Source organism: Euprymna scolopes, chromosome 2 (genome assembly GCF_053919585.1).
Source record: "Euprymna scolopes isolate OS-2025 chromosome 2, ASM5391958v1, whole genome shotgun sequence".
NCBI lineage: Eukaryota > Metazoa > Mollusca > Cephalopoda > Sepiida > Sepiolidae > Euprymna > Euprymna scolopes.
In genome coordinates this window covers 2,859,127-2,878,983 of record NC_136483.1, presented here as the reverse complement: position 1 = coordinate 2,878,983, position 19,857 = coordinate 2,859,127, and the positions used below count along the sequence as shown (strand labels likewise).

General features: G+C 33.6%; 1 protein-coding gene across 1 annotated transcript in view; it reads left to right on the top strand.

The window, feature by feature from the left end:
* LOC145288258 (stabilin-2-like) overlaps positions 1–19,857 on the top strand; it is a 223,917-nt gene that overhangs the window by 153,205 nt on the left and 50,855 nt on the right. The window contains exons 28-34 of the mRNA XM_080136297.1: positions 663–774; positions 4,372–4,461; positions 8,860–8,955; positions 11,933–12,025; positions 15,260–15,388; positions 15,772–15,900; positions 18,008–18,148. Of these exons, the coding sequence (XP_079992423.1) occupies positions 663–774; positions 4,372–4,461; positions 8,860–8,955; positions 11,933–12,025; positions 15,260–15,388; positions 15,772–15,900; positions 18,008–18,148 (790 nt within the window). The remainder of the gene's footprint in view (positions 1–662; positions 775–4,371; positions 4,462–8,859; positions 8,956–11,932; positions 12,026–15,259; positions 15,389–15,771; positions 15,901–18,007; positions 18,149–19,857) is intronic.

The following is a 19,857-nucleotide window of genomic DNA, read 5'->3' as shown; positions in this document are numbered from 1 at the left end:
CGATTATTAATAATAAATATATACACATGCACCCATAACCACACACAAAGAAACGGAAAGACAGACAGACAGACAGACAGACACACACACACACACACACACACATATATATATATATATATATATATATATATAAATATTGTATTTTTTCGTTTTCGTACATTTATAATCTAAAATCAACATCCAAATGAATGCTTTGACGATAATTACGGTTTTTAAAAGGCGAACAATTAAAAGATACATCTGCCTTACTTAAAAATTGATAGGTTTATTTATGGTGTCTTTCACATATAAAAAAAACACCCAATACTTTTGCTGATGAGGAGACTTTGTTTAAAAAAATATATTTCAAAATTATGGCTTAATGTCTATCACAATAAAAACATCGTTTCCGAAACGATCGTACAAATTATTGACTTTGTTGTTGTTCCTTCTTATGAAACAGATTTTTAATTCTAATTTGAATTTTAAATTATCAATCACATTACTAAATATATGTATATATATATATATATATATATATATATATATATGTGTGTGTGTATGTATATATATATATATAGATATATATAGGTAATGTTTAATAAAACTAGAAGCAATAAGACAGTATTCAGCAATATTCCAATATTGCATCCATTAGATTTTGAAGTGTTCTCTTTCAGCTTCCACACTCTAAACGAGAGTTACACTATCGACAGTCTTCATCAGCTGCACGGTGAAAAATTCCACACAATCATGGAAGGATTCACGGTCAATATCTTCGTTAACAAATCAGTAAGTAACGATAAACTATTTAATATCTTAATATATATTATTTGCGTGCGTGTCTTTTTGTTTATTATTGTGAATAGTCTTTTGGTTATTCCCAAAACGTACTATCTTATTTGTTCACTAATGTTGGTAACTATCGTTTCAGAAATATTAATATTCCAGTTATGTTAAACGATCAGTTGACAAAGAAAAAAAGTTCATAATACTTAAGTGACTGGTTTGAACAAAGATATTTATAATATAAAGCTGTGTGTGTGTGTGTGTGTGTGTGTGTGTGTGTGTGTGTGTGTGTGTGTGTGTGGTCACGAATAGGCTCCTATATGGTTGACTATTTTAAAAAACTGATTACATATAATGATAGAAAATGTATCGAGACACAGGAATGGGTATGTTTGATCTGGCAGAACGGTGGTTCATTAAAATTGTGGGGTCTGCGTTCGCGCATGGTCCACAAAGTATGGAAATAAAAAATTAAAAAATTTAAATAAAAAAACGTTTACAAGTGTTTTTGATATAGATGTACATAGGAATACTTTGATAAGTATGTTTTAACTTAAATAGGGATGGTGTAATCAAATTGTGGGGTCCCCGTTCGCGCCTGGCCTCCATAGAATGGAAATAGGCACAAACTTTAATAAAGACTTTTCATATCTATCTACGTAAGTACATTTTGATAATTATGTTTCAGTTTGAAGAAATATGGTATAATAAAATTATGGGGTGTTCGTTCGCACCTTACATCCATAGAATGGAAATATGTCACAAAGTTTAACAAAGTTTTTTAATATAGATCCACAGAATATTGTGATAAGTGTTTCAATGTAAACAGGTATGGTATAATAAATTATGGTGTTAATCTTTGGTTTTGATACCCCCAAATTCAACCCAAATTTACAACCCTTCCTTTTCATAACCTATCATACTTTCATAAATCAGAGTCCATTTTCTGTAGACTGTTTTTGAACCCAGTCAACGACGTGTACATTTGCTAGTAGTATATATATATATATATATATATATATATATATATATATATATATATATATATATATATATATATATATGGCTTAATCACGTTGACACTCCGGTTCCTGTCAGATCACCGAAGTTAAGCAACGTTGAGCCTGGTCGTTACTAAAATGGCTGACCAATTTGGGAATTCCAGGCGCTGTATATAGAGGGACGTCGACACCACTATTGCTTTTTACAAGTCATCACTTATCAAGGCCCGAGGGACACTTGAGGATAAGGGTTTATGAGTGTACAGTGGTCATCGGGACAACAGCATAATAATGGTTTGTGGTAGAAGTTGGTTATAAATTTGATTATTTAAAGGGATGGCTCAACAAGAACTTGTTTACATTAGATTTGAAGATGTCCACAATATATTCCGCTGGAAAGCAGACCAGAGGAACAGGATTCCACAGCAGGCAGTTCTGGCAAAGAATGAATTTGCGTTTACATTTATGCACAGATAGAGCATAGGGGAAATTGTTGATAGTGATTGTAGCTAAACGAGTGTTTTTGTAAAGCTTTGGCATAATCACGTTGACACACCGGTTCCCATTAAATCACGAAAGTTAAGCCACGTTCAGCCTGGTCATTACTAAAATGGGTGACCAATTTGCGAATTGCCGGCACTGTATGTTGGAGGACGTCGACACTTTCCTACAAGAGTTGCAAAAACAAATTTGTACAAAGAGATGAGTATTGGCTGAAGAGAGCGTTGTATGTGTATCTAAAATAGTCCCTAATTATCGCATTTGAAACCGACGGTGCTAATGACTTATCTAATCTAAAACTTTCTGTAAACAAAATATAATAATACTTATTTTCGGATTTTCCTTATATATATATATCTTAGAAGCTTTTTTAACCTTTAAAACTATACAAAAATAAAATTTTTCTTAAAATTTTATTTTTGTTCCAACGTTGTAAGATTATTTTCTCAGTAAGTCATTTAATCTCCTGTAATCGCTGACCAAACCTGCTTTCTTGAGCTTACAATAGTCCTAAGTTTTCAGGGATTATCAGTAGTTTACCATGAAACACTGTTTCGGGGATATATATATATATATATATATATATATATATATATATATATATATATATATATATATATATATATTGTGTACAGAAAGTTGTTAGTTGAGACAGATAATAAGGTCCGTTTAAGGTATCCTTATCAAGCTCTCTTCAGCCAATATTCGTCTTGGCTGAAGAGAGCTTGATAAGGATACCTTAAACGGGCCTTATTATCGGGCTTGAAACCGACGGTACCAATGATCTGTCTCAACTAACAACTTTCTGTGCACAAAATATAAATACGCTCTTACAATTTGGATTTTCCTTTTAATTGAGCACTCTGCTGGAATTCTTTTTCCAAAAAAAACTAATCATATATATATATATATATATGGTACTCCTGCAGTATTTTACCCACCGATTTCACGATCTTAGCCGAGCGTTGATCGACATCCGTCGGAAAACGCCGGAACATGGCGAGCGGTACGATACTCTATCAGCCAATCAGGGCGCTTCAAACGAACGCGCAGCAGACGAATAATTTTCATTGAAATTACACACATAGCGTTTCATTTCAGTTATTTTATTGTTCAAAGTAAAAATACACAGCCTTTCATTTCAGCTATTTAATTTAGCGATAAAAAAAAACCAAAAAAAAACCGGGAGCTGTTGGAAACATATTTATGCGAATTTATGTGGAGACAAAAATTTGGACACAACCCTTTTGTCTCCATAATAAATCAAATCGCGGAAGGCTACCCGGTTTGGGAAGGAGCTTCTTTCCACATCCTCTGAAAACCCTTTGCTCCCTACTTTGCCTCTCTACAGTCAGTAGAAAATCTTCCAGTCGGAACTAAAGATAAACAGTAATTGTTGTCCCCCCCTACAAACATTACTGAAAAAAAAACAAAAAAAAACATTGTTGTTACTGTTTAATAACGTTTTGTTAAAAAAAAAAAAAAAAAAAAAAAACATTGAAGTGTTTATTACTGTTGCTTACCCCCCCCCCCCCAAAAAAAAGCTATCGGAAAACAAAATGAACCAAAAAAACAAAAAAAATATTCAACAAAATAAATTTATTTTACTTTAAAAAAACTTACGGTAAGTGTTTGTGATTTATTTTATCCAAATTTTTTGTATTAATTTTATCCATTTTGTTGTGTGTGTGTGTAATATCTTTTCCTTGTAATGTTGTTGCTATTCACATACTTTTAGCGTTCTTCTTGCACCGTAGCTCCGAATTCTCGGCTTTCGTCGGCGTTAACGCCGAAAGCGTTCGTCAACGCTCGGCTAAGATCGTGAAATCGGTGGGTAAAATACTGCAGGAGTACCATATATATATATATATATATATGTGTGTGTGTGTGTGTGTGTGTGTGTGTGTGTGTGTGTGTGTGTGTGTGTGCTTGAGTCCAGAAATCCTGTCCAGAAACATCAAGAGAAAACCAAAAACCAAGACGATATTCACATTTCATACAGGATTCATAAAAGAACACGACGTAGCATTTAGCTTAGATTAAAAGATGTTGTGTATTTCTTTTTCACTTTAATTTCTTTTTCTTTATTTTTTTTTAGACAACAATAGTGAAAACCCGAGTTACGAAAGCGAACATTGTCACCCCGGACATCCCAGCCGACAATGGGTACATTCACATCATCGACAAGGTATGGCCTTTTTGTATTAAAAAATTATGATTGCATTTTAAGAGGCAGAGTTAATTATTGTTCGTAGTCAAGTTGAAACAAAAAAATCTCTTTAAACTTACTTTTAATCGCCCTTAATCGTTAATACACTAGTCCTTAACTAAGAATAAAGCGATAGCTAACACTTTTATCCGGTGAGGGCTGATGAAAGAAGAACAATCTACCCTTGTGGAATAAATAAGAAAATCAGTTCAAAATTTCGTATACGTTTCAGGATTATTAAAAAGCAGGAATTGAAAATCTAATATAGGAGCACTGGGCAGAGGTAGCACATTTAGTTGCCAACAGTTGCATCCATCCGTAGGTGGTCAAATAGCTCTATTTCTAATCCAACACATAAATGTCTCACATGTGCTCCAGCACCATAGCTTATTATGTCGCCTCAGCTAGCAGATAAGAAGATGGTGTTGATATGGCATCATTAGGCATCGAAGTTACATGACGAAGTCACTAACTGAAAGCTCTGTTTAAGAACTTAAAAGCGACCCACAGTCTGCAATTCTATTGAAGACGTAATTTACAGTCTCCTTCTTTAATGGTAATGGTTTGGCTTCAGGATGTGTTCTTGCTACGAAAACTTTCAAAATTATGCCAAATTCAAATTCAAATCAGTAAGATTTTCAAGCAATGAGAAGTGGAGCTTGAATTTATTATGGGAATCGCTCGAGACAAGGTATGAAGCCATTTGATGTAAGGAGCTAACAAGAAAGAAAGCTGGTTACTGTAAAGACGTAAGATGCTTATTTACCTTATTCTTGAAAAGACCAACGCTGTAGGTAGAAAGAAAACAGTGAGCAGGAAGAGAGTTCCACAAATTTGCAGTTTTTGAAAAAAGTTACTGGAATAACAAACTGTATTACAATGATATATTAACACAACGAATTGATGAAAAACTTTAGACCAACGAGTCAAACGGCTGGAACGAAGGAAGCCGAAAATAGATCAAACAATTCTGAGGAACATATGCCGTAATAGTATTTGTAGAAAAGACTGAGACTAGCAACATCACGTCTGTGAGAGAGAGATTGCAGTAAAGAAGAAAGAGTGGTGTAAATCAAATTACAGATAAGTGTCTGCAGTTTATTAAGAACCTCCAAATGGGACACAGATTCATCAGCCAAAAATGATAACAGTATTCCTTACATGGTAGCATATTTAGATAAATTTGTAGAGATTGAAAATATCCTCGGCTGTGAGAAAGTCTTTGGGGCGATGGAGAAAACCTATTTTACGAGAAGCAGAAACAGGAATGGATTTAATATATGGAATCTAAGAAAGATTTGCTGAGAAAGAAAGAGAAAAGAAAGAAAGACCAAGAAGTTATACAGAGAGAAATGCCACGCATAAGAATCCCAAGAAGAAAAAGGAAAACGCTTGCGATTGAAGGACAATAGCTGAATTTTTACACGATTAAATGAAACAAGCGTTTCTTTTACCCCAATCTACAATAGAATTCAAATCAACTTCAAGATCAACTGCATATTTTAACTGATCCGAGAATGATGGACGAAATACAATATTAGAATAGAGGGTAGTGTAATCAGCATAAATGGCAATTCTCTTAATAATATTCCCTGGAATGTTATTTATATAGAGAAGAAACAGTGTTGAACCTAGAATAAAGCTCTCGGTTCTTTTATTTTGTCCTTTTGTTCTCAAATTTAATGAGCGATGTTTCTGGTAAAGGGGGAATATTTGCTGTTTTCTGGGTCACAATCTATCCATATAACAGTTATTGTTAAGAGGTTTGCTTGTTTTTACCTTGAAATTAAATTTTTAACTTTTTTTTTTACATGGTGGTCACCACTTATCAAGGCCCGGAAGCCACTCAGGGATAAGGGTTATTGCAAGTACAGTACGTTAGTGTGGAGATTTGATGAAGTGTTTACTTAAGGGGGCGGTTCATTAGGAATTTGTTAATGTTGGACTTGAAGACATTCAAGTTGTAGTCAGGTGGGAAGCAGGCAGACGGAACAGAGTTCCACAGGCGTGCAGTTCTAAGAAAGAAGCTTTGTTCATGGAATCCACGTTTTGATTTAGGCACAGATAAATAGTGGGGGAATTTTTCACAGTGGATTCGGCTAAACGGGTGTTTTTCGTGAAAGATTGGCGAGGGGGGACCAGAGATTGGAGTTCAGACGAGCACCTGCCATGGAAATAACGATAAAACAAGGATAGGCTCGCAACGTCTCTTCTGTGGGAGAGAGGTTGCAGGGTAGAGAAAAGGGCATCTCCCACTAAGCCACGAAGTCTATTTTGTACTCTGTCAAGGCTGGATAGGCTGTTTTTAGCAGCTCCTGCCCAGATATGGCAGCAGTATTCCATCCTTGGACGGCTTTTATATAGCATGGACGTTTTCAATTGCAATGTTAAAAAGTCCTTGTTGAGTTGTCTTCTTAAATAATCTCATTTTTTTTTACCAGTTTCTAATCCTTATGTTGTTATTCCACTGTCCTTCTGGGAAGTTCACTATTATCCTCGAATACTCTGTGGGCCTTGATAAGTAGTGACTTGTTAGTACATGGTACATAAAAACACAAAGTCTTACCAACCATTACGTACCGTTCGATATACATTAATACTGACATCGGACGTCGATAAAGTAAGGAGTGTTGCATATTCAAGACTAAAACTTGAAGAAAAAGTCAACGTCGTATATTTTAGGATAGCATACATAATGTAACAACATAAATGGCAATTCTCTTAATAATATTCCCTGGAATGCTATTTATATAGAGAAGAAACAGTGTTGAACCTAGAATAAAGCTCTCGGTTCTTTTATTTTGTCCTTTTGTTCTCAAATTTAATGAGCGATGTTTCTGGTAAAGGGGGAATATTTGCTGTTTTCTGGGTCACAATCTATCCATATAACAGTTATTGTTAAGAGGTTTGCTTGTTTTTACCTTGAAATAAAATTTTTAACTTTTTTTTTACATGGTGGTCACCACTTATCAAGGCCCGGAAGCCACTCAGGGATAAGGGTTATTGCAAGTACAGTACGTTAGTGTGGAGATTTGATGAAGTGTTTACTTAAGGGGGCGGTTCATTAGGAATTTGTTAATGTTGGACTTGAAGACATTCAAGTTGTAGTCAGGTGGGAAGCAGGCAGACGGAACAGAGTTCCACAGGCGTGCAGTTCTAAGAAAGAAGCTTTGTTCATGGAATCCACGTTTTGATTTAGGCACAGATAAATAGTGGGGAAATTTTTCACAGTGGATTCGGCTAGACGGGTGTTTTTCGTGAAAGATTGGCAAGGGGGGACCAGAGATTGGAATTCAGACGAGCACCTGCCATGGAAATAACGATAAAACAAGGATAGGCTCGCAACGTCTCTTCTGTGGGAGAGAGGTTGCAGGGTAGAGAAAAGGGCATCTCCCACTAAGCTACGAAGTCTATTTTGTACTCTGTCAAGGCAGGATAGGCTGTTTTTAGCATCTCCTGACCAGATATGCCAGCAGTATTCCATCCTTGGACGTACTTGGCTTTTATATAGATAGAGAATTGCATCAGTAGTGAGATATCTTCTGGTGCGGTAGAAGGATCCCACCATCTTTCCAGCGACCTTGGCAACAGACTTGATGTACGTGTTCCATTTCAGATCAGGAGTAAAGGTCAAACCCAGAAGCTTGTCAAAACACGGGGCTTCTCCCAGACGAGAGCCATCCATTTCAATTGATGCCAGATGGGGATCAGAGCGTTGATGAGGTAAAGATAGAAGCTTGGTTTTAGATGCATTAAAGGTAACCAGCCACGTCTTCCCCCACTGAACCACGCGCTCGAGATCAGAGGAGAGAGAATCAGAGAGAACTTTGTCATTTACAGCCTTTCATGTGTTGCCGTAGATGGTTGTGTCATCAGCATAGATGTCAATGAATGATTTAAGTATGTGTTTAGGGAGGTTATTGATGTAGATCAGGAAGAGAGTTGGGCCTAGGATTGACCCGTGAGGGACTCCAGCATTATTTATGTATGCTATGTTTACATAAAGTTGCTTCTTGCCTTGTCTGGAGTGATTTCCATAAAAAAGAAGCTGTCCTTCAAGTTTCAAATCACACAACTGAAGAATGTCAAAGATTACATCAGCTGAAACATTATTAAAAAAATGCGTGATGGGAAACGTAATCCGGATAATATAACTAATAAAAAAAATCAAATATCTAAATAATTTCGAAACATTAAAAATGTATTTTTCTCAATTGTTTTTATATTTAACGTCCATTAATTCGTTATCAATAATCATATCAAATAGATTTCATTTCTCTGCGATAAGCGTGTTATATAATAAAAAATTGGTTAAAGGTTTAAATAATTCCGACTGTTTCATAATCGTAAAAAAGCTTTTTTGAAATCTTTCTGCAGGTCCTGGAACCTTTTCCGGCAACCAAGGATCGGCCAAATTTACTTGAATTCTTTCAAAACCATAAGGAATTTTCGCTTTTCGGAAAACAATTGGTGGTAAATTGTCTTTTTTAAATACTTTTCACAGTTTGCATATGTTTAAAAATGGTGACTTTATTTTTATTTTGTTAACAAAGTTATGCATATATATTATTGTAGAGTGTTTTTTCTTTTCTATCAAAAGCAGATATTTTAAAATAAGGTTTTATTTTTAGTGTCTACAAAATATATAAAACTATTTTTTTGGAGTGACAGTTAAGGAAAAATTCTACTGTTACTATTACTACTACAAATAATAATTTTTAAACAAATAATAATAATAATAATAATATAAATAAGAAAAATAAACTAATAGTTAATGTAATTGAAATAATAACAATAATAATTATCATTATTATTATTATTATTATAATTATATAAATGATAATAATAATTAAAATATATTAATAATAACATTAATAATAATAAATAATAATAATAAATGAATGATAATAAAATAATAAAAACTGTAATAAAATAATAAAAACTATTATAATGATAAAATAATAATAGCAATAGTAGTAATAAATATATTAATAAAATAATAAAAATAAAAGTTATAATAATAACAATAACAATTAAAATAATAATAAAAAATAATAATATTAATAGAAATTAAAAGAAATATACTAAAATATATGATTAATAATAACAACAATATTCATAATAATAAGAAAAAGAAGATGAAGATAATATACATTTATTAATAAATACAAAATAATAATTTTATTAATGACAATAATTACAAAATCAATATAAATAATAATAAAATTTATAATAAAAAATTATAATGAAAAGAACGAAAATGATAATAATAGTAATAGTAATAATAATAATAATAATCACAAAATAATAATAATAATGACAATAATTATAATCATACGAAAAGAATAATAAAAATAATAATAAAATGATAATAATAAGAATAAACTAATAATAAAAACGACAATAATGACAATAATAATAATAACACAATAAATAATAATAATAACAATAATAATAATAATAATAATAATAATAATAAAAATAAAAATAATTAAAATCACAATAATAATAATGATAATAATAATAACATTAATAATGATAATTATAATTATAATAATAATAATGACAATAATCATAATAATTATAATAAGGATGACAATAATAATTATAATGATAGTAAAAATGATAAAAATTATAATAAAAAGAAAGAGAAAAATACTACTACTGCTATTAATAATAAAATAATAATTATAATAATAAAAATGATAAAAATTATAATAATGATAAGAACAAGATAAATACTACTACCACTATTAATACTACTACTTTACTACTACTACTACTACTACTACTAATAATAATAATAATAATAATAATAATAATAAAAATAATAATAATAAAATAATCATATTAAATATAAAATAATAATAATAATCCTAATGATAATAATCCTAATAATAATAATAATAATAATAATAATCCTTATAATAATAATAATAATAATAATAATAATAATAATAATAATAATAATAATCGTTAAAGTTGGCTAATTTTAGATGCTAGGACAACAGCAATTCTTTTCATTGTTTTTACTCTCGAGGATATATCCGGTGATATCTTATATGCTTTTATACAGAGTGGTGTGGTTCTTAGTTGATACATGTGTCTAACTGTGTCGGATATATACTCGAGAGTCAAAACAATGAAAATGATATTCTGTTGTCATAGCCGTAGTAATCATTTAGGAATAACAGACACTGTATATATTCAGGTTACCGAGTTAGATTCCTTCAGTCTTGAAAGATTATGGAAACCCACTCTAGGGGTGGCTGCACGTTGAATTTTTGTGGCAAGAGTTGCGCAATCTCAATCACACCTCTCTTGGGCCAGCGTTATGAAATACCAGTGGCAAATTGAGGGTAACAACAACTAGAAACAATGCTGAGATAAGCGGAGAGCACATACAGCGCCTAGAATTCCCAAATGGCCATTCCTAATCTGGTACTAACCAAGCTCAACATTGCTTAACTTGGGTGATCTGACGAGAACCGTTGTGTCAACTTATGATTATGATATTTACAGTATGCGCAATACCTTAGAGAGATGAACACCCCTGCCTTGCACAGTTCTAGGTCACCATTGAGCAAGGTGTTATACCTGTTAACCTCCCTCTGATATTCTGAAGGGTTATCATACAGAGTTCCTCATCCATCTAGGAAAGGATAGCTCTGTTGATAAAACAACACCGGATATAGGTATTTCGTTGGTCATGCATGACAATCTTCTAGTTATGGCGTCACAAGCAAAAACAGTCGCTTATAATTTATCATGAACCAGAACGGAAGTAGAATTGCACAGAAAACTATTACGAGAATTTTTAATGAAGAGCAAGCTGGCAGAAGTTATGCAGGCGTCCAAGTGCAGACAGGATCAAAGGGTCAAACCAAGTCAAACTAGTTGATTTGAGCTTAAAACTGGAACAATCTTGACAAGGACGAGCATTGAGTGCATAATGACGTGTCAGTGACGTAGAAACTCATATCTCTCCTCTATTCCTAAAATATATAGAAACGCTCATGGGATATTTTTAGCCAGTCAGTTAGAATTCAATTCAAATTTAGAGTCGAAAGTTCGAGTCCAACAGTTATTCTGAAAGACTTCTCATGGAGGCAGCGAGAAGTAGCGATGTAAAGCAGATGAATCGATTAAGAAATTCCCACCATCCTTCTAAGGATAGGCAATGAACAGGGACGCGACTTCGACCATTCAGAGAAATGAGACTTGCATTGTTGTTGTGAACTTTTGTCAAAGGGGAGCCGAAACAGTCAAGAGATGCGGATGTGCCCTAAAAATGAACATTTGTCGCAAAATAAGCAGATACCCCTGCCTCACATAAGTATATAATAAATGCTCATGTCAGTGCGTAATCTGATCTCACGTAAAGAATGTGTGCATTTCATCGTATTCGTAACATCTTTCTAAAGTCCTTATGGAATATTTCTTTTCCCAGGAAAGTGGAATGGTCGATCGGCTGATGATGATGGACGAGTACACTTTGTTTGTCCCCGTTGATTCTGCAATGAAAATATCCAACAAAAATTTGGTAGGTTTCATTTTTTTTTACCTTCTTTTGTAAATGTTTTGTTCTTCAATGGGGTTAAGATGAACTAATCTATATGTGGCGGGATTAGTGGCGGATGTCTTAAACTAATGTAAAAACCTAAAATTCTACTCAAGATGAGAATAAAATTGAATTTTCAATTAGAGGTCCAGTTAAAGTTTAAGCCAGAGGAGCGAAATCATTTCTGCTTTTAAGTGTAATAGAGTCGCTAGCGCTTGTAGCAGCAGCCGCATGGCATACATGCAAATGACTTAGCCACTGCACAAATGACATCATGCTGGAGGAAAAAAAGAGAAAGAAGACCAGAGTAAAAAGGATACACATGGACGGCAAGCGACGGCCAACCCACGTGGGCGGCGGAAAATCGGCAAGGCGGTCCAGCATGAGATGGACGTGTGGCCAAGTGGCGGCGTGGGAGACTTTTAAAAACATGTGTTTGACAGAGTAGAGTTGTGTTGAACACATGTCGACACGAGATGAACTGTAAAAACAAAATGCAGTTGTTGTTTGGAATGTAACGGTAATAAATTCTTTTTGTTAAAACTGAAAAAGCTGAGTTGAATCTCTTATTTTTTTGTTCGTTTGCGATTGTCTCAGATACAACGTGTTGGGCCCGAGTGTTAAACTATAACGACACCGTTAAAGAATATTAATGACCACGTTACATTAGGAGTTCAGCGTCAAAGTGAAAATGAATAGACACTATTTTGAGGCATCCACAGCACAACGGTCGTCGTGAGGGGAATACGATGTTATTATTATTATCTTTTTAATATTACCAAGACTTGCGTCCCTGCGTTATCCGGGTGAATGGACGCAACTAGGAATCGTACTCCAGATGTAAATTAATTGTAAGAACTTATACTTATTTGTTTTGCTGCGATGTGTGCTGGGGTACGTCTTCTTTAATTTACAATTTAACAAAATAAATGAGATGGCAGATTTGTTTACGAATGAAAACTGAAATGCATTAGGATGGATTTTTTACGGAATTAAGTCACATGATGTAAGGGTCTAAAAAGAAACACTGAAGCGTATTGCGTAATCGATCTTTCGTCTGCAAGGAAGCAAAACTTAACTCGTTTGTATAAAAATATAAGTTTTTTTTATATTTCTGGTCGTCGTTACCGTGCGCTAGTAGTTGACCTTTCCCCTTGTTATCTGAACTGACAATTTGGTCCTATCGTTTGGTGCGTTTGTCACCGGCTGTGTGTGTGCACATCAACGTCACAACACTACTTCAAGGTAAAAACTGGCTAACGGATATTGCTAGATGGATAGATTCCAACAAACAAAGTAGTAATTCTTCCTCCTTTGGCAGAAACATTGCTCATGGAATGTGAGAACTAAAGGACAAAATAACGGAGGCGAGAGTCAGAAGAGGGTCGGAACTAAAGACAAGTTAATTTTGTAATAAATTTATTTTTAATAAGATTTACAAAGTTATTTATTGGAAGTTCGAGCTGACTTATTTTCATTGGTTAGCTGTGCTGTGTTTTTTGCTTAAAGTGCGGGAGATTCTGCCTATAATTTATAATATAGAATCCCTTTCACACAAAATGTTATGTATTTATCTATGATATAGAAATTATTCATCAATAAAACTTTTTTTATTTGAGATAACATCGCAGATAAAATCTAGGGAGATAAGGTCCGGTGAGTATGAAGCCCTTTCCGGATGACTCTTCCTACAGATGAAATTGTTCCGTATGTCATTGTTGGATATTAATAACTGAAACTTGATGGACGAGCCAGGAATAAACCTAGAAATAAATTTCAAAATATCGTTGGATTGCAGAAATGATTGTGATATTTAACAATTGGATGGGTGTGTACACATTTTTGATTAATAGGACGATGAACTTTTTCTTGATCTCTTTTAACTTTCGAACTTTCAACATCCACTTCCATATCCAGGCGACAACCAGGTTCGATCTAATTCTTTCCCAAGCAAAAAGCTTATTGTTATGGTGTGATGTTTATTAACCATATTTCATGAATAGATTAGCTTTTCAAGGTACTATGAATAGAGTTAGACTAAGTGCCATGGTAGTCCATTGGTGGCATCCGTAGCGAGACTTTTTATAGCAGAATTTTCTGACTCAAACTTCTGCAAATAAATCACTGGGTTGCCTTAATTGTTATCGATCCAAGATTACAATACTTATACAAATCTCGCTTTCATAAAGATACGAGATGTCTTAAATAAGTTTCCAGGCTTTTTTAAGGCTGGGTGAAACTCTAGTCTCCTTCAAGTAATCTCCTCCGGCTGCAATGCACTTATTGTACCGTTCCAACAATTTCTGGAACGCCCCATGGAAGTCATCTTGTGTTAGCATGTCAATGATCCTCGTCATAACCTCTTTCACCTCTTCAATTGTTTCATAACGACAGCTCTTAAGGTTTTCCTTGAGCTTAGGAAAAGAACAAAATCACAGGGAGCAAGATATTGCGGAATTCGAATTGATCAGCCTGACCATCTCCCTGCTGCCAGGAAACGTCTTTCTTCCTGATCTTCTCTGAGCACTCTTGGGACAAACTTCGCACAAATCTTCCACATCTTCAGTTCCTCGCAAATAATTGTGTGTACAGTTCCCACACTGACATCAAACTGTGCACTTATTGTCTCTATTAACATACGACAGTTCTTATCCATGAAATTCTTTATTTGGCCAATCAATTCTGATGTTCTGACTTCCTAACTCCTCCCACACCTCTTATCATCCCTCACAGACTACCCGCCTTCCTTGAATCTACCACTTAAAAACTGATGCTTGATTCATGCAAGATGGTCCAAAGTAGTCTGAAGAATTCCATACATTCCCGTGGCGTTTTTTCCAATTTCAAGCAAAATTTTATTACTTATCATTCCTCTAGAGTATCCTCGCGTCCAGATTGCATTTTGAAATTCACCAGCTGTGACAATCAGGCTTTAGTAAGCTGTATTGCGACTTTTGCTGTAGCTGTTCATTTGAACGTGACATCATAAAAATTAGTCAGTCATCTGATAACATGTATAGTGATAACATACTGTGACAATTGTAAATGTCTGTACAAAAAAGTCTGGAAACTTATTAAAGGCACCTTGTAAATACTTACATTAATAACTTATTATTTCCTTCATATTTGTGTCTGAATCTTTCTAACTTTTATAAAAGAAATAATCCAATAAATATTAATTTTATATTTGTTTTTTTTTTTACTTTTTCCTAATAGAGTTTCCGTTTCCTTTCTTATTATACGCTGCCGATGACACTCATGTCCGAAAACATTGATGATGGAATGACCATTCAGACGATGCTTGGTCAGTTCTATCAACTCATGTTCAACGTCCGTGATGATCATGTAAGTAATCCTAACTTAACATCGCACAGACGTCATATATGCGAGGTGCGTAAGATATTTGAGGACATATGTTTATTCTATTCATTATATTTCGGCGAGTCAGGTCTGTGCATGTTTAAATATGTTCTACAACCAGGTTCTGTATGCAATAAATTTATGTGATTCGTTTACCAAAATTTAATGACAGGTTTCATGTGCACAGTCGCAAATACACATATAACCGCCATATTTTATCATTATCAGCCATAATGCGAAATATTACATCTTTTGCACGAAATTTCCAAAATGGCGGATTCAGCGGTGAGAAAAAATTAACTTTTAGATTCATTATTTGTTAACCAATAAATGTATATGTATGATTCTTTTTTTTGTTCTTTTTTTAGGTTTATGTCAATAATATTACCGTCATTCAATCGGATATCCTTACTGTGGGTGGAATTATTCACATCATAAGCGACCTTCTAAAACCAATTCTTCATCGCTGTGACAACAAAGTATTAGAAAGTCTTAAGGTATTCTCTTCCTCAGCCTACTCCTCATTCCCTCTTTCCTCTCCTTTGATTGCTTTTCTCATTTTCTTTTTAACTTTGCTTTAACCAATATCAATCACATTTTCGCTTAAACTTTTTTGATGTTTAGTTATATTTTTTAACCAATTTGTGGTAGTAAGAGAGAAGCGCGCATGGCTTTTTTTATGCATGGTGGTTGCTAGAAAAGTGGGGAAAATGAAGTTTTGATCTTTTAAATATCAACAGTACTTTTTAAACAGTGGATCTTTTATTATTTGTTTAAATTTTATGGCATTTGCCTCATTCATTTTTGGGATTTACACGGACGACATTTTGAGCATCGGTGCGTATATATATATATATATATATATATATATATATATATATATATATATATATATATATATAATATTAGTTCTTGATCATATATATATATATAAATATGATCAAAGACTAATATATATATATATATATATATATATATATATTAGTCTTTGAAAAATTTCTATAAAAATAGTTCTTTATAAAAAATTTTTTTTAAATAAATTTCCTGCTTTTCTACATAATTGGGGGGTTGAGACTAAGTATGAACTTCAAATTAATTAGATGAAAGGAGTGTAAGAGAATTAAAAAAAAAAATTCGGTATACCTATTGTCTTTAATACTAACCACGAAACACGTCATTTCCAGGTAAAAAAGAAAAAAATTATAAATTTAAAATAAAGACTGAAATTCGCTGCGCACGTCGGGTTTTTAATTAAATAGTTCATGATAGAATATATTATTTACAACGTACTTTGAATGTCATAATTTTACTAGATATGTGTTATTGGATTCTATTATCCCATCTCTACATCATCTACTCACGTAGTCAGTACTGCAACTACAGTTAAAATTAATGAATTACATTATTATTATGATGGGGGGTAAAACGTCTATTCGAGAGGACACTAATAGAGGCATTGTAGAGCACATAACACGTGCAGTCGAAGCAACATAGCAAACTTTATGTATACTATGTATTAGTATACGTATTATTATACAGATTCGTATACAAAATAATATACGTATTAAGACAGATATAAGTATATATGTTAATATGAATATTAGCATGGTGAAAATTATGGATATAATATTGATGCGATGGAAAAGTGAAAATGGAAACAAACCAAAATGATATGTTCACAAACGTTTTGTCCATATTTCAAAATTTCTATGGTATGATTGATTTTAAGAAATAAAATACCAATGTTGGAAAATATAATTATATTTGTAATGATAAATCAATGCCTTTGTTCTATTTTAATATATATATATATATATATATATATATATATATATATATATATGATGATTGCAACATCTGTTCAGACAGTGCCGCTCCCTGAGACACTTAAAGTCCATGAGCCCAAATGTCTGATGGAGTATCTATACAAAGATGATGTTAAAGAGTCTTATCTTTCTACGACAGCTAAGTCTCTCTCTTGGTCCAAAATGTTGAGATCCAGCAACAAGCAAGAGAAAGATAGACAGCAACAAGTTAAACTGCAGACCAGCTTAATGCGGTTACTGGTCTCCCGCTTTATGGTTTTTTAAATCAGAGATTTGCTTCTCCTAGAAAGGTTGCCTTCACCACGGCTTACAGGAGTCCTCTCCACCCAAACACACACCGCGCCAGTTGGCCGTTGACCCCGAAAAAGGGTTCATTCGCCCTTTGGAAGGTCTTGCTTTTACTCCTTCAGGGAGACAACCAAACAAGTCTGGTGGGGAATCAGTTTAGTCGCCGGTGACCCGATCAGGAGGCAGGTAGTACTGGGTTACATGGTACCAGTAGCACATGACATGACATGACTCTATATATATATATATATATATATATATATATATATATACACACACACACACACATATATATATATATATATATATATTAGGATATGGATCGATATAAATATTAGTATACTTATTTATATCCACATTTTTATATTAATATAGATATTAATGTATATCCATATTAGTATATATAATACTATACACATGTTTGTGGGTATGTTTTGTATTTTTTTATTTATGTGTGTGTGTAATAAACTTTTTTGTATCGTATTTTCAGACGGACTGTAAGTCTTGTCACGAGGAGCCCAACTGCCCGCTCGGCTACGAGAAAACTGCCGTTTTGAAGCACACATGTTCCTATTCAACCAAAGATGGCAGTGTGTTGGGCTGCACTGCCATTTGCAAAAAACTAAAAGTGGTGAGCATTGGATTTATTTCCAGCATTTTTATACTTCATGACATAATAATATTATTATAATACTCCAAATGCAGACACAGTGTCCTGCTTACAGAAAAAAAAACGAATGATGTTTGTTCTCAGCGGTTTCTAATATCCTCGAAACCAATTTTATAGAAAGACTACCTCGACTCCAAATTTGATTCCATATGCACTGAAAAACTTAACTGCAGTGTGTGGGTGTGCGTGTGCGTGTGTGTATGTAAACAGTCTGCGAGAATGCCAGAATAGAAAATAGAGGTGATGTATGAACAAAACAGACAAATAAAGGTTCCATGTAAATTATAAATCCACACACACACACACACACACACATATATATATATATACATATATACATATATATATATATATATATATATGTATATATATATATATATATATATATAAAGATTTTTATGGGTACATAATTTTATAATACTTTTAAAAAACACCGAACGTAGTGCCATAATTAATTACTGTTTTTTTGTTGTTGTTGTTTTAAATAAACCATAGACCAAAATACACTTCTCAAGTATATTTCTCTTAAGCCTACATTAGATAAAGAGGATAAATAAGGAGTGGGGCAAGAAAAAAAACTATCAAGACGTCTTTCAGCCAACCCTTTTTCAAAATATACGTTGGCAGCGAGGGAGAAAACATCGTTTAAAAACGTGGTCAAAAGACCATAAATTAATAGCGAGGGTAAAAAGCGTTGTATAGGGAATAGGAGAAAAAAGACAGATAAACAATCTCAGCAAATACCCATAAATTCTAAATTATGGGTATACTCTCTTTGCTTACACATGGTTGGCGCAAATTAATGTATACAGCCTCGAAAATTTTTAAGTGAATTCTCGAGCACGCTCTGTGTAAAACCGAGAAAGTTTCATCCGTGTATCCGTCAGTACAAATTTGGCACTGTAATAAATGTTCACCAATGACCGACCTATGAGTAGGTAAACATCCGGACGTTGGCCATTTTTTTTTTTTGTGCCTACGTATCGAAGGGGGGACATATTGAGATATTCTAACCTCCAAACGTTGAATGGTATGGCCCACATAGTCAGCTTCACACTGACCGCAAAATCGATAAACAACCATATTATATTGAGTGGTAGAGATACCATCCTTTCGAAAGGTGGGGAAAATATTTCTCGTCCCAAACACCGTTCGAACCTTCGTTGCAAAATAGCAACGTGAAACAGTTGCAGCAATTTTATGCGAAAACTCCTGGCGTTTGACACTAATCCACGGGAGTTTCACATATATGGGACCTTTTTGGGGGCCCACAAACGTTCTACCTTTAAACGTCAAGATTTTTTCCCTCATACATTTTTGAATTACGTGTAAAGGATAACCATTAGCCAAAAGGATCTCAGTTATGATTTGGAGTTCCGCATCTAGTTTAGTACTAGAGCAGATCAACAAAGCCTGATGCACTGAAGTTTGAATCAGATTTAATTTTCTGATTTTAGGGGAGAACGAAAGCCAGCTAATGTATTGCGCTGTAAATGTGGGTTTTCTGTATATGCTAGTAGTAAACTCATACCGGATCTTTCAATAAGAACATCTAAGAACGGTAATGAGGCATTGACTGTGTAAGCAAAGAGAGTATACCCATAATTTAGAATTTATGGTTATTTGCTGAGATTGTTTCTCTGTCTTTTTTCTCCTATTACCTATACAGT